Source organism: Poecilia latipinna, unplaced genomic scaffold (genome assembly GCF_001443285.1).
Source record: "Poecilia latipinna isolate Pla-1442-1.1 unplaced genomic scaffold, P_latipinna-1.0 Scaffold67, whole genome shotgun sequence".
In the NCBI taxonomy this organism is placed as follows: domain Eukaryota; kingdom Metazoa; phylum Chordata; class Actinopteri; order Cyprinodontiformes; family Poeciliidae; genus Poecilia; species Poecilia latipinna.
Window position 1 is genome coordinate 343,752 of NW_015112683.1, and position 13,476 is coordinate 357,227.

The 13,476-nt window shown below is 35.3% G+C and overlaps 1 protein-coding gene across 2 annotated transcripts in view; it reads right to left on the reverse strand.

The window, feature by feature from the left end:
• The window catches only part of hmgcll1 (3-hydroxymethyl-3-methylglutaryl-CoA lyase like 1), a 21,966-nt gene extending 14,679 nt beyond the window's left edge, over nt 1-7,287 (reverse strand). Inside the window, exons 1-7 of one of the 2 annotated variants that reach the window (XM_015060418.1) lie at nt 7,006-7,287; nt 5,631-5,708; nt 5,240-5,347; nt 4,831-4,926; nt 4,545-4,693; nt 4,118-4,181; nt 3,700-3,888 (exon numbers count right to left, since the gene is read on the reverse strand). In XM_015060418.1, the coding sequence (XP_014915904.1) occupies nt 3,700-3,888; nt 4,118-4,181; nt 4,545-4,693; nt 4,831-4,926; nt 5,240-5,347; nt 5,631-5,708; nt 7,006-7,101 (780 nt within the window). In that variant the 5' untranslated portion in view covers nt 7,102-7,287. The remainder of the gene's footprint in view (nt 1-3,699; nt 3,889-4,117; nt 4,182-4,544; nt 4,694-4,830; nt 4,927-5,239; nt 5,348-5,630; nt 5,709-7,005) is intronic. The other variant, XM_015060413.1, reaches the window with a different exon arrangement.
• Nucleotides 7,288-13,476: the final 6,189 nt, after the last annotated feature.

The window sequence follows — 13,476 nt, forward strand, 5'->3', positions numbered from 1 at the left end:
CCCAGGGTTCCCAACCTTGGTAAAAACCAGGGGGGGGTTCTTTTTAAGGCAAAATTTTTTTTTTTTTTTTTTTTTTTTTGTAAAATAAACACAGAGTTGTAATCTTCCATGTCAATCGTCCTGCTCTAAGCTGCCACCACTATAAGGTCACAAGCCTTAAGCATGAATGTTGCCCCTCAACAGCATCTTCTGTACCGCTAATCATGCAGGAACTGGTGGTCAGTCCTTAAGCTTTCCAACGCTCAGTTAGGTTTGCAGTGCCCAGAAACCAGATGTGTGCTTAGCACAAAAAAATAATATTCACCAAGCTGTGGTTGTGTGGAAAACAATGCATTCCTGGATAAAGACAATGTGCCTTTTCAAACTACAATGATTTGGGGTAAGCATGTTGGCATTCTGAACTGCGAGTGGATGAGGCTTTCGGAGGGACATAATCACAATTTAGTATGAAAACTGCGTCAAAGGAAAAGCTGTGTGTATTTAAAACGGGATATGAAGCTGAGATACATAAACAAAGGAGCTAAAACTAAACTGACACATGTTCTACAGTGAAACACAAACCTCCTTGTTCCAAAAAAGTAAAAAAAAAAAAAAAAAAAAAAAAAAAAACTAGCAAGAAGAAAGCAAACCAAAGAGCATTGGAAGACGAAAAAGGTAACGTGCCAAAGAAGCCCACAGGATATCGCTTTACTTCACAACTTCTTTATGTATTAAAATTAAGGAAATGTAAGGAAGTTCTGTTTCCATGCAAGCCATTTCATGCATTGGTAGGTTTACTGTATCCAGAACAAACAATGTCCTCAATCCAAATGTAGAATGTGTTAAGTAAAACTCTGGATCTTTCAAAAATTTCAAAGAATTATGCAATTGAAAAATGTCGAAAATATGTTAATTTTATTATTTTGAACCTCAATGTAGAGCCTATTAAAAATCTGTAAAAGAGAGAGAACTAATTCAAAATGAAAATAATACCATCTCAGTGCAACTTTCTCGCCTTAATAAACAGTTTGGGAAAAACTGAAAATGTATACATTTGGTATTTGCATGCTTAAACATTGTAATGTTGGCTTAAAACATAACCTTAGAGCATTCAATCACACCCCTTTACGTGCTGATCACACCCTGCCCCTTGCTCTGTGCTGGCTGCCTCTCTTTCTCCAAATGCCGTTATCATTGACACTGATAATGGAGGATAAACAGTTTTCTTGTAAAGGTATAAGTTGTTTTTACTCCGTCATCAGAGTTGCAGCAAACCAACGATCTGGAGCAGCACAAACTGACAGAGATGTCCATTTCTGCACATATGTAGCAGGACCGCAGGGAGGAGACAAAAGAGTTTTATCTTTTCACTGATTCTCTGTGTCATATTGTCAGGACTTGTGTACATCTACAGAACATGACAAAAAAACAAAAGAAAGAATTAGACTGAAATAAACCGGCTTTCATAAATAAATATTATGACTTTACAAAAAGTTTTAATCATTTAAATTTAACCTTATGAGTAAAAAGGTAAACTACACAGATCCCAGAACTGGATTCAAAGATGATGTGATTAGGAAAAATTAAGTAGTAAAGTTGAGCAGTTTATAAAAATCGTTTAGAATTTGTGATTATTTTTTGTGAACCATAGAAAATTATAATAAGATTTTAGATGGGATTTCAATAAAAAAATAAAATTAAATAAAATTTAAAAGAAAACTTTTAAAGTGCTCTGCTGTCAGGTAGCAACAACTGACATTCTGACCCTGATGATCTGATTATTGCCTCTTATAATGCAAAATTTTGTAAATGTGCAAGACATCTTGAAGAAATAAGACCAACAACAAGTTCCTCTGATGCTACCTGACCGCCAGCCGTCCCGTAAAGAGAACATAGGCTACTGTAAATCCCAGACGCAGTAGTGCACACTATACCAAAATTGCAGGAACGGATATGAAAATTTCCATGCCAAGCCTGTGAAATCTAACCACATACATTGTCATTGTGTGACCTGCCCCAGTAGGTTTCAGACAAAGCTACCCCCGACCTTCTGAAAAAAAAAAAAAAAAAAAAAAAAGTTACAAAGACCAAGGAATGTCTTTATCAGGAACAAAAGAGGTGACTCAGGGCTGACAGCACTGGGGGAATTCATTTCTCTCTCGGTTGGTGGTGCGGAGTTCTGGCACACAGTAATGAAAAACTATGATAAAATCTTTCATTTCCTTCTTGTTTATGGGTGAGCAAACGGTAAGCTAAATATCCCCGTCTGCTATTATTTTCTCTGCGTATCCCGCAGCTGTGATGAATCATACCGAGTGCGATCCGCAAAAAGAATTTCACTGACTCGCAATGCTCTTTCACTCCACTGTTAAAGATAACAACTTTAGTAATGCTTGCTTTTTTAAAACTGACAATATCGAGCTTTTTCAGCAGCCTAAAGCTTGCAACTTATTTAGACTGCAAAATCAGTTGTAAATGTGATCGTATAGTCCAGCATTTATGCATTCTATTATGCAGTTAAAATGTACATTTTCTTCTGCATAATCAAGAAAAGTAGGTGGTTTGAAAACCTTTGAGTGTGAGTCTGCAGCACTGTTCACCACATTCCCAGCACGAAGCAAATAAAAGGATCATTTTCCAGCAGCTTTAAGTACAGCATTGTCAGAGAGTTCAACAGCCAAGCGACAGACGAGTTAGGAGCCCCCCAGGGCCCTTCCATCCACCTCACTCCCAGTTGCTTTGTCCAACAGACACCGAATAGGTGAGCCTTTGTCCTGACCCCTTCACATCTGTTGACCCACCCAGCCCCCAATGAGCTTCCTCATGTGCAGTGACAATGTGCTCCAGAGAACTGATACAGCCATATCTCATTTACCTCTGTTTTATGTCTGGATGTATGTCAGGTTTGCACTTGCTGCAGGCAAAGAGGTGAAAAACACCCCAAATGATGCCCTTTCCACTTATTACAGTTATGCTTTTGTGAGTTATTATCACTGTCATTTGCTCTCTGTTGTACGGGTTATTTTCAAGATATGGAGCACGGCAAATATTTTATTTTGTTTAAATTACTGCATTTTTTTCACCAGATTGTGAATAATGTTGGTTTCTGCAGAAACAGATCATATATGTTAAGCTCTTCTTGTCTGTTGACTGTTTCGCTGTTCCAGTAGGACTGTGGATTTCACATTTCTTTGTTTTTGTTTTGCATTTTCAAGGGGAAAAAAGGAAAACAGCTAATGATATTTTATCTGAAAAGAAACAAGTGAATGTTGTCTCTAGTTTAGATAATCAAACTTAAATAAAATGTCAAACAAGTTAGATTGGGAACAGTTTAGCTCACCACATACTCATCACGACCTTAGACGTTGCTTCTGATCTCTACATTGTTGGCAGTTAGAAGAAAGTATTATTCATTCATACTAGCTTATGCAGTCATAAGATCAAGATCCACATTAAACATTTAAGCTTTCTGGATCAAATATATTCATAGATACTTAAAGGCAGATATTATAATCAATTCTTAGACATCCTGGATGTCTAAGAATATCTAACCAAAAATACCTCCATGTTTGCTACAGAAGTACGGCAAATGGTACAACAAAAGTTGATGTGTAAAAGTAATAATTATAAGAAGTAAAATAGTGCTTTTGAGATAGTAAAAGCAGGGAACTATGATGCCTGATCTATGGCATGAACTGTGGTCCATGCTATGAGACCTACCTGAAGAGCAGTAAGGATGTTAGGAAGTGCTTGACCATAAGTGTCATGGCAGTGAACGGCAAGAGCACTGATGGGGACGTCATTCATCACCGTCTGCAGCATCTTGAACATGGAGCCAGGCGTACCAACACCAATAGTATCTCCCAAGGAAATCTCATAACAGCCCATTTCATACAACTTTTTTGCTACCTAAACGATAGTAAAAATGTGGTAAATATTGTCATAAGGAGGCGATTGCACCGAAAAGCATCAATTAAACAGACTGCCAACTTTATGTCTTCAATATATGAACAAGAAACAAAAAAAAAACAAAAAAAACATATTGGTAAGTCAGTAATAAGTAATTGAAATCAGTGGTGGTTAATCTGCAAAGTAATTTCATAAGGAGGGTTTGCTATAAGTGTAAATTCATTTTTACCTCAGCAACTTGCGAGGGTTCGATGTGTCCCTCATGGGGACACCCAAGGGCACAAGAAACGTACCTGAAATAGAAAAGAGTATATTTATCCAAGCTTAACTGTCAAAAACCTAAACAACCTCTAAAACACCAGCATTTTTTTTTACATGAAAAACCTCAAAAGCTGTTGCTTATTTGATTCCAAAGACTCCGTGGTGTCTTTACTGGGAAAGACTTACAGTCCATTTGGACTTGCGGTTTAGGCATAGTTTAAAATAATCTGGTTAACATCTGGAGCTGTGCTATCTGGTTTGCTTTTCTTCTTTATGGAAACTTTTTTTTTTTTATCATTCATAGTAGATCTGTTATTTGGTATAACATTATAGGGGTAGTGAGATGTGTAATTCATCTTTTGTTGAATATGACATTAAACATTTAGAATACAAACCCACGAACAGGGATTTGTCGATCCTTGGCAGCACTAATGACCTCCTCAAACCGCAGTATGCTTTCAGAAATAGAACAGTTGATATTTCTTCTACTGAAGGTTTCAGAAGCCGACCCGAACACAGCCACTTCCGTGGCACCCGCTGCAACCTTTAAACATCAAAGAATGTTATTTTCAAAATTATTTTTGAGTCCTATCTTAGCATGAAGCCAACATTCAAGAGTGACTAAATTCTGTTTTTAATTATGTCACAAATCACCACACTGAAAAGACTCTAAAAGCTTACTGCATCCTGAAAACCTTGGATGTTTGGAGTCAAAACAGGATATTGAACATGAGGCACTCTCTGAATTCCTTTGACCACATCTGTGTGGTCTGCCATCTAAATGTGTGCGGAAAAAGATGTAAAGAAGTACAATAAGACTTTATAGCATGTTCTGTGACACAAATGTATCACCATGAAGAGAATAAGTTTCATGTGAGATTTTGAAGAGCATTTTTTTTCTTTTCTTTTTAAGTAAATACATGAAGTGCAATATATGGCATGGAATGCTAAAACAAACAGACCACAAACTATAAAAACCGGCAATGGATCAAACCACAGGAGCACATTTCCATCAATACATATACAGCAAGAAATAGTCCCTAATAAATCAGTCAGCGCTCTGCTGTTGTGCACGAAAAAGAGCTATTACCTGCGGTACCCACTTTGAAGAGACAAAGCTGGTGGCCTCTATCACACACAGACCTGTTGCTGAGAGCATGTCTATCAGCTGGATTTTCACCCTTGTTGGAACAATTTCCTGGGGAACAATGAAACAGCTCACCGGGGTTTTATCCTAAAACAATGTTTTCATGAGAGTCACACAAATGGTATTTGCATTTAATTTGAAAAAACCCTAACCTTGCTGACGGAAGTAATGTAATGTAAATGTAAAAATAGTAAAAACTCCACTGTAGGTAACTCAGACATTTTAAATTGTTTATCTGTAATGAAAGACAAAAATATTTTTCAGGGGTGAGGGATAATAGCAAAAGGTATCCATACAAATGATTGAGGTTTGTGAGTGACACATCAAAGTATACCTTTTCATTTTGAAGTCCATCTCTTGGCCCAACTTCAACAATTTTCACAAACTCTGGATAGTCATGTTTGATAATGATCTGCAGAAAAATCAGAACAGAAATTTGACTACAGCAGAATATTACTCAGCATAATAATGAAAGCTTGTAAAATTATCCACAGTGTTGCGAAGGAATGCCCCAGGGCATGCTATTCTGAACATAAATTACTTAATATCTCAAAGCCACATGAAATCTGAGAGACTGTACATAAGTCTGTCATCTCATTATAAAGGAAACTCAGAATGTATGTCATCAAGGCAAAGCTAAAGAAAAGACTCGGGGTAACTCCACTCAAACCACAACAAATGTTCTCCTATTTAATACAAGGAGTGTTTTTTTTCTCAGTAAACTTTCAAAACAACATTTTGAAAACATGAGTAATTTTGTTGGTTTGCTAATGTATTTGATTGGTTTTATCCAAGACAATGGAAATAAACAAAACAGACCAAAATGTATGCAAAAATCTGTAAATTTGTTGAAAGTTGCTAAAATGGTAAAAAATAAAAATAAAATAGTGAGCAGTGAAACAAATAAAAACAATTGTTAGGATGTTGCATTAACGGATTTTGGGTGGAAAACAGTCGATTTTACATGATATCCCCCTTTAGCAAAATGAAACATGGCAATGCATTTATTTTCTTCATTTCTGTTCATTGACATTTGTCTTGAGATAAAAACAGCAGAGATGAAAAAAAAAATCCAAAAATTTCACTGATTGCTGTATTAAACTTAACTAGTTCCATGTGATTAGATTTGTAAATGTTAAATAAATCCAATTTGTTTCATTTAAACAGACTGGGTTACTCATCCACCAGATGTTGTTTATGAATTGCCCCCATAGTTGGAACTCAGATCAGGGAATGACTACTATAATAAAGCACTTAATTTGTTTAACTTTGCTTATTTGCAAAGTAGCCATATTGAATTTGAACTCAGACATTTTCTGGGGAAATCTGCTTTCCGAGTCACATTTCAAGTTCAAGTTGCAGTCTATTTCAATTGTTCAAATGTAAAACAAGGAAATCTTGATTTCTGAGGTCATATTAAATGCACTAAGAAAATGTTGAGATAGAATCATTTATACATGTATGATAATAATACTAACCAGTACACAAAAACAGTCAGAATGACATCAATTCAAGCTTTTACTAAACATGAAATTACTGCCATAAATCAAGAAAAGCAGAAACAGTTCAATTAATGGCTGCTACCATGTTGCCAGCTTTAGCAGAGAGGCTGTTGAGAGGCCTTTCAGTAATGAGGAAGTTATGTCACAGAACATGTGCAGCAGATAAAAAAAAAACAACAAAAAAAAAACAGGAAATATTATGCCCACCTTTTCTTCCTGCAGCCAGCTTCTAAACCAAGGGTATTCCTCGATGATTTGCCTATAGCTCAGGCAGTGCTTCACTGTAGTGGGTACGTTACCCATCAGGCTGATTGCTGCTCAACTCCTCAGGAAAAAATAAAAAATAAAAAATGTATCAGAAAGTTGCTGTGATAATCTGCACACTAATTCGGGCCTGAATGGTGGACGACCATGCTGCATAGGAAGATGACATTAGAGGAAGGCTGCAGACTGGGTGGAGAGTGATTCAGCAGTTGTCATGGCAACCACATCTCTGACAGGAAGAGTTGGTGCAATGGAGGGAGGGTGGCTGTCATAACGGAGAAACGGTGTGGGGGAAAAATGAGCCAAGAACCAAATAAAGAAAAGAGAAAGAAGAAAAAAAGAGACAAGGAATGAGAAAGAAAAATGAGAGGAGAAATTGAGTGCAGGAAATACCAAAACTACTAGAAATTTAAGAAATATGTTTTGTAAAATAATAAAAAAATATTCTGCCAAACTAAAAATAAAATAATAACAGAGAAAACTGCTGTCAAGAAATTCACAACGTTTGAGCTTCAAAGCATTCAATAGGAGTTGACTTATTCACACTTGATATGTGTTTATGTTGAGTTAACGAGAGGAGAGACGTTCTTCTCCCTTTTTCAGCCGGGAGCTGAAGGATGCAGGGAAACAGCCTGCTTACATTGATCTCTTGTGTCCTAAATAATTGGAGGCTTTCATTGTCAGACCTGCCACTGCTGCCAATATCAACTGCATGGTGTAATGAAAGCTCTTGATAAGGCAGGTCAAGGTATAACAGAACACTCGTCTTTCTGAACCCAGATGTTAACAATAGAGAGGCTTAATGAAGCCCTCACCTTCAACCATCTCCTCTCGGTACTAGGGAGGCAGGAAAATCATGGGATCAGCTTTAAAAAGGAGGGGGTTGGAAATTCAATGTAAAGAGATATCAGTTGCCCTAAATGTTAAAACACTTTTCTGACTTTTTCTGTCTGTCATGCATTCAAACTCTTTTAAGAAACAGAATAAAAGTGCAGCAACTTGAAGGGGATTTCGATCTGAAAAGGCTATTTGTCTTTAATCAGGCTAAACGTTAGATTTTTATTTTCAGTGTAATGTCTATCTGAGCAAAACTTGAACTGGAGACCAATAAAATGCTACTTTGCAGGTTCATTTGAAATTATATGTGTTTAATCATTTTACCATAACAATCCCTGTTTATACTACCATTTTAAATATTCATTGAATGTGTTGTTTAAGACAAACACTTACTTTGATATTTTTATTATTTGTGTTTTCTGTTGTTTGTGTTTGACATATTTTTTTTTAAATCAACAATAATCAGAACTGACTTATTAAGTCATTACTTTAATTACATGATGCCTAATGATATGTGGATCATCTTCTGACCTCACTGATGTCACTTGATTTCTCTTCTTGTTGTTATACTTGTCTTAGTGTCATAAATTGGATTTTACTTATCATGTTCAGGTAAGAAAGTTGTTTGTATTTCAAGACTTATTTCTTTTCACAGTGGTTTAATACCATGTAGCATAGTGGTATTTTCCTATATTTATATTGTTTTGTGTTTTCTTTTTCTTGTGATGTATTTTTACAGTAAGGTGCTTTGGTCACCTTTGTTGGTTGTCATCAGTTTGTGTTTTTTTAGTACATGATGCCTTAATGTTTATTTTATTTAAATTAATTGCAATGAGCTCTTTTCTTACAAATTAAGTCACTCCAAGCTAATATTATTTGAACTGAATTTAGTTAATAGAATTAAACAAATAAAGCAAATCCACTTTATTCATGAATAGAACAGAATTTAATCTAATCCATTGAACTAATTTGAATGGAATCGAAGAAAACTAAATTGAATTGTTTAAATACAATTCAGATGAAATGAATAAAACCTGGAAATACAATCAAACAGAAATAAATTCAAATTAAATAATTTAATATATCAAGTGGTTTACTAAAATTAAACAGCCCATGACAAACTTTTACATATATGTACAGTCCAGTGGCAACTGAAGGCAATTCATTTTTAGTAATGTTATGCAATAAAGTATTACATAGATTATTTTACATTTAAAAAGAAAGTTTAAAAATTATCACAAAAAGTAGTAACAGAGAGCATCAAAAAAGTGCAACTGTTCAAAAATGTGTTTTGTACGGAAACTCAGAATATGTTTTGTCATTGGGAAAATATTTGGACTCCTCAAGTCACTTTTTTTTGTGAATAACGTCTTCATTCAATCGTCTAAGCAGAATTTGACATTTTTTCTTTCAGTAAAACTTAGTAATGGTGATTTACGAAGACAGAAACCAGCTGCAGAAGGTCACATTTAAGTGTTGGCCTTCAGGGCTCCTTCTCCTCTCAGAAACAAATCTATTGCAGGTGAATACTCTTATTTATCTTTGCATGTGGATTAAATTTGTTTGACAATTTGTCATTTTACAGCAGTTAATCTGACATCTAAGAAGCTATGAGGACATTTAAAATTAAACTTGGCATAATTTGTTTCCTTCATTGTACTGTAAACAGTACAACATTTAAAGCAGAATAAAAGAAAAGAAAAGATCTTTCACTATTTGTGTGGGATTAAATCAAATTTCACCAAAATTGATTTAATCCCACATTTGAAAGAAAATGTTCATTCATCTATTCATTTCCTGCAACCGCTTAGTCCAGCAGGAAAGCAGGAAGAAAGAGAATGTAAAAATAAAATTAAAAAAGCAATTAAAAAAAAAGTTGTCTATGCTCAAATGAAACTCTCTGGCTATTGAAAAAAAGACACATATGTGAGAAATTACTTTATGGAGTCCAGATTTTATCAAGGCATGAAAGTAGTTTTAAGTTCTGATGTTTACTGAAAATGTAGAGGGAACCATATTAAATCAATTTTCATCTCCCATCCGTTTTCAATTTCTACATCGTATATTTAACCAAATTGTTCAGCATGTGAGTCCTGGTCCTGATGTGAATTGCCTGTCATTATCACCCTAAAAGTAGTTCTCTGGATAAATGAAAGGATTTGCTGTAACCAGTTAGTGGTGAAGTCCAACAGAAACAATTCCCTTAAACTATTTGTAATTAGAAAAAAGAAAAAAAAAAAAAGAAAAATGTATTCAGACCAGAATGAATGTATATAAGCTCATTTTCAGTTTTCCTCCATTAGGTTTGAATCAGATATGCTCCAGATGAAAAAACAAAACAAACAATGAACACACACAAATTCACTAGATAAAACATAAAGGCTGTAAACAAGTAGAAGACTATCATACGGCTGTTCAGGAAGAGATCTCTGAGTCAACTTTCCACAGCTCCCCTTGGAGACAGCATGTGCAGTAAAGATTATCATGGTGGTAATCACAGCACAGAGTATCCCAGGCACTCACTGAGGCTTTAGCTCTTTGTCCACATGAGAGTAGATGTGAGTCTTGCATCACTTTCTCCCACTTTGCAAATGCAGTTTGAAATAATGCATCGCGTCATATAATTACATTTATATTCTCTTGATATGTGTTTACTAACAAGTACTTAAATTACCTGAATGTAAACAAATTAATAAACAATTACATTTGTTATATAACTTTTCCATCTCTTTGTCCGTCTGTCCGTCTATTGATCCATCATTTAAACACACAGTTAAGCCCAAAATTCCCTGGTATATTGTGATTTTTAAATATTATATTATATTATATCTCAAAATATATTAAAAGCATATAAACACAGTATTAGTCTTGATCTTTATTTACATACACTTTATTGAAAAGTTATTCTCAGTCAGTTATTTCCAGATAACTTTCTGTCAGTAATTCCATAATAAACATGTAAACTTTTTGATTTAATGGTGGCACTTTTGGAAATCCATATTATCAAGAATCCATGAATCAAATGCTTGTTTAAAGTTGAAGAGCTGGTAAGGCTTAATGATGTGTTTGTTTTGCTTTGATTATCGAGAACTGTGTCCAGATATGCCCTGATTTTAATAATAAGGCTCATTTTAGAAGTATAATAAAAAGACCTCAGCCATTAAATCAATTAGCTTGACTACAATAAGACATGTTTTTGGCTACATGAGTTATTTAATATCCTGGTTGTCTGCTTTGGTTTGAATTTTACCTTTAAAGCCTCTTATTTAGTTTTATGTGTTCTTTGATATAAATTGTTCTGCAGTTTGGCAACAACAGGAACTGACTAACCTGCATATAAAGAAGAGATGATGCGTAGCATATGATTTTAGAAGCTTTTATTGCTTGGAGAAAACTACAAAAAAATAAATAAAATAAAAATTTTAAGACCTAAATCCGCTACAGGATTTCAAGGAAAATATGTTTCACAAAAGATGGCATGCAGTGGAGAGAAACTGGGAAAACAACAACTGTGAATCCATTTTATAGGGCTTGCAAAATAGTGAAATATAATGTTTTTTATCGAATTGGCCGAGGGGGTGTAAGCATTAACCCATGCATTTCAATGTAATTTTAACGCCAAATGAAAAGAAAGCAGCTTTTAAAGACAACGACTGTTTCAATCCACAGGTGCCAGGACTAATGTTAATGGGAAGTGACAGCTTCGTTCATAAATACTCCATTGTAGCTCAGAGAGCTCTGAACTCTTCCCCTCTGCACACATATGAATAACAAGCAAGTATAACAACGTTTCTGCGCCACCCTCTGTGAGGACACATTCCTCGCTGTCCTGCTGCAGCCTTGTCATACCAAACAACATGTAAAAATGTGACCCATATGGTCTCCCTTTGGAGAAGCACTGATTGAGCTGTATGGAAGTCATAGCCCACCCACAGAAGGCGAATAAGGAGAACCATATGTGGTGAGATGAATTAGGTAAACTGCACAACATTTTTATTAGATACAATTTCACTTGCCATGTGAATGGACTGGAAGGTGACACTTTGAAAACAAACCTAGAAATATATCCCAGGTTAACACAGGAAAAGTCAATGCATTTACTAAATGAAATTAACAATAATTTGTAGTTTTGTGTCTAAAAATATCACTTAAATTACCACCATCTCTGTCTTTAACGTTGCCGAGACAAAGGACTGATGGCAGATTAGCCAAAAATCAATAATGAACTCTGATAAGATGGTTTACAGTCCATGTTTATTTGCATGTAGTTTAGCTCTCCTCTTAGGACCTGAAAGAGTAAGATAACTCCCTCTGCAAATGTTAGCTTTCTGAAAATTGGATTACAAAAGAAAAGTCTACAAATAATTGAAAAACTTTCTAAACAAGGCAAAGAATGTTTCCAATGGAAAAAGGAAGATAATAAGAACAGCATAAAACTGTCCGAGGCTATATTTTCTATATTATTGTGTGCTTTCAAAGACTTCAGCTCCTCTGATTTTTATTTTTCTTGAATTTACTTCAATAACAGTTGGTAAGGCATTGCTGTGTTCTAGTGTCTAACAGAGAGGAAACAGAAAATGCATCATTCATGACTGTAATCTCTGGTCCTTATATCGTGCAGGACATCTGAGTTGCCTCGGGCACAAATGCTGTCCTTCTTGGTGGTCTGACAAGATTAGCCGCTGTTATGTCATCATTTTTGAATTGAATTAACCGAATAGCGTCCATCCACTGCTGTTGGAGATGGTTTAAATTAAATAAAAAATGACTTGAATCATCCAGCACTTGTGGCTTTTGACAGACAGCCAGGTCCAGGAGGGTCAGAGTTAAGGTTGACTGAATGAAAGCACATGTTTTTAGCAGCTGCTGACATGGATGTGTCTGTTTTCTTAATCATTCAATAAGACTAAACATATTTGTGAAAGAAAATGAATTATATCAGCACTTGGAAACTTGGTGTTTATCCAGCGTATTCACACCCCCTGAACAACAACTATAAGCTTGAATGTGCTTTAAACGGGTTTTATTTTACAGGCTTTAGAAGTAACGCAAAATTCTAAAAACAGGGTAAAAGGATGCATAGTTTAAAAAAAAAATCTTTTTAAAAACATGCATCTTAATTTTTTTTTTTCTATAAATAAATATCTGAAAAGCCTAGCCAGTTGTTTGCAGTACTTTATTCTGATTCCCCTAAATACAACTCAGAACAAAACCAGTGTATTTAAAGATACAGCATTACTCAACTTATGTGTCTTATTTGGAAAACACTGCACAACTTTTGCCTTTTGCTGTCTACAGCTGGTTTGCTGACTGTGACACACACCATGCAGCACTGCTCAGCATCACATCTCCCGTTGATGATCCACAGGTCATGCTAGCACAGACATGGGAAGAATGTTTGAAGGCTACGGCCACCCCCATCCGTTACGTCAATGGGCCAGGCTTCAAACCCAAGTCCTTAGCACTGCAGGGCATTTTGTATCCTTGTCCTTTAACTTCGTCATGAATTAGTTTGTGTTTAACTGTCACATTAAATATATTGAACTTCATGGTAGTAACGTGACAAAATTGTGAAAA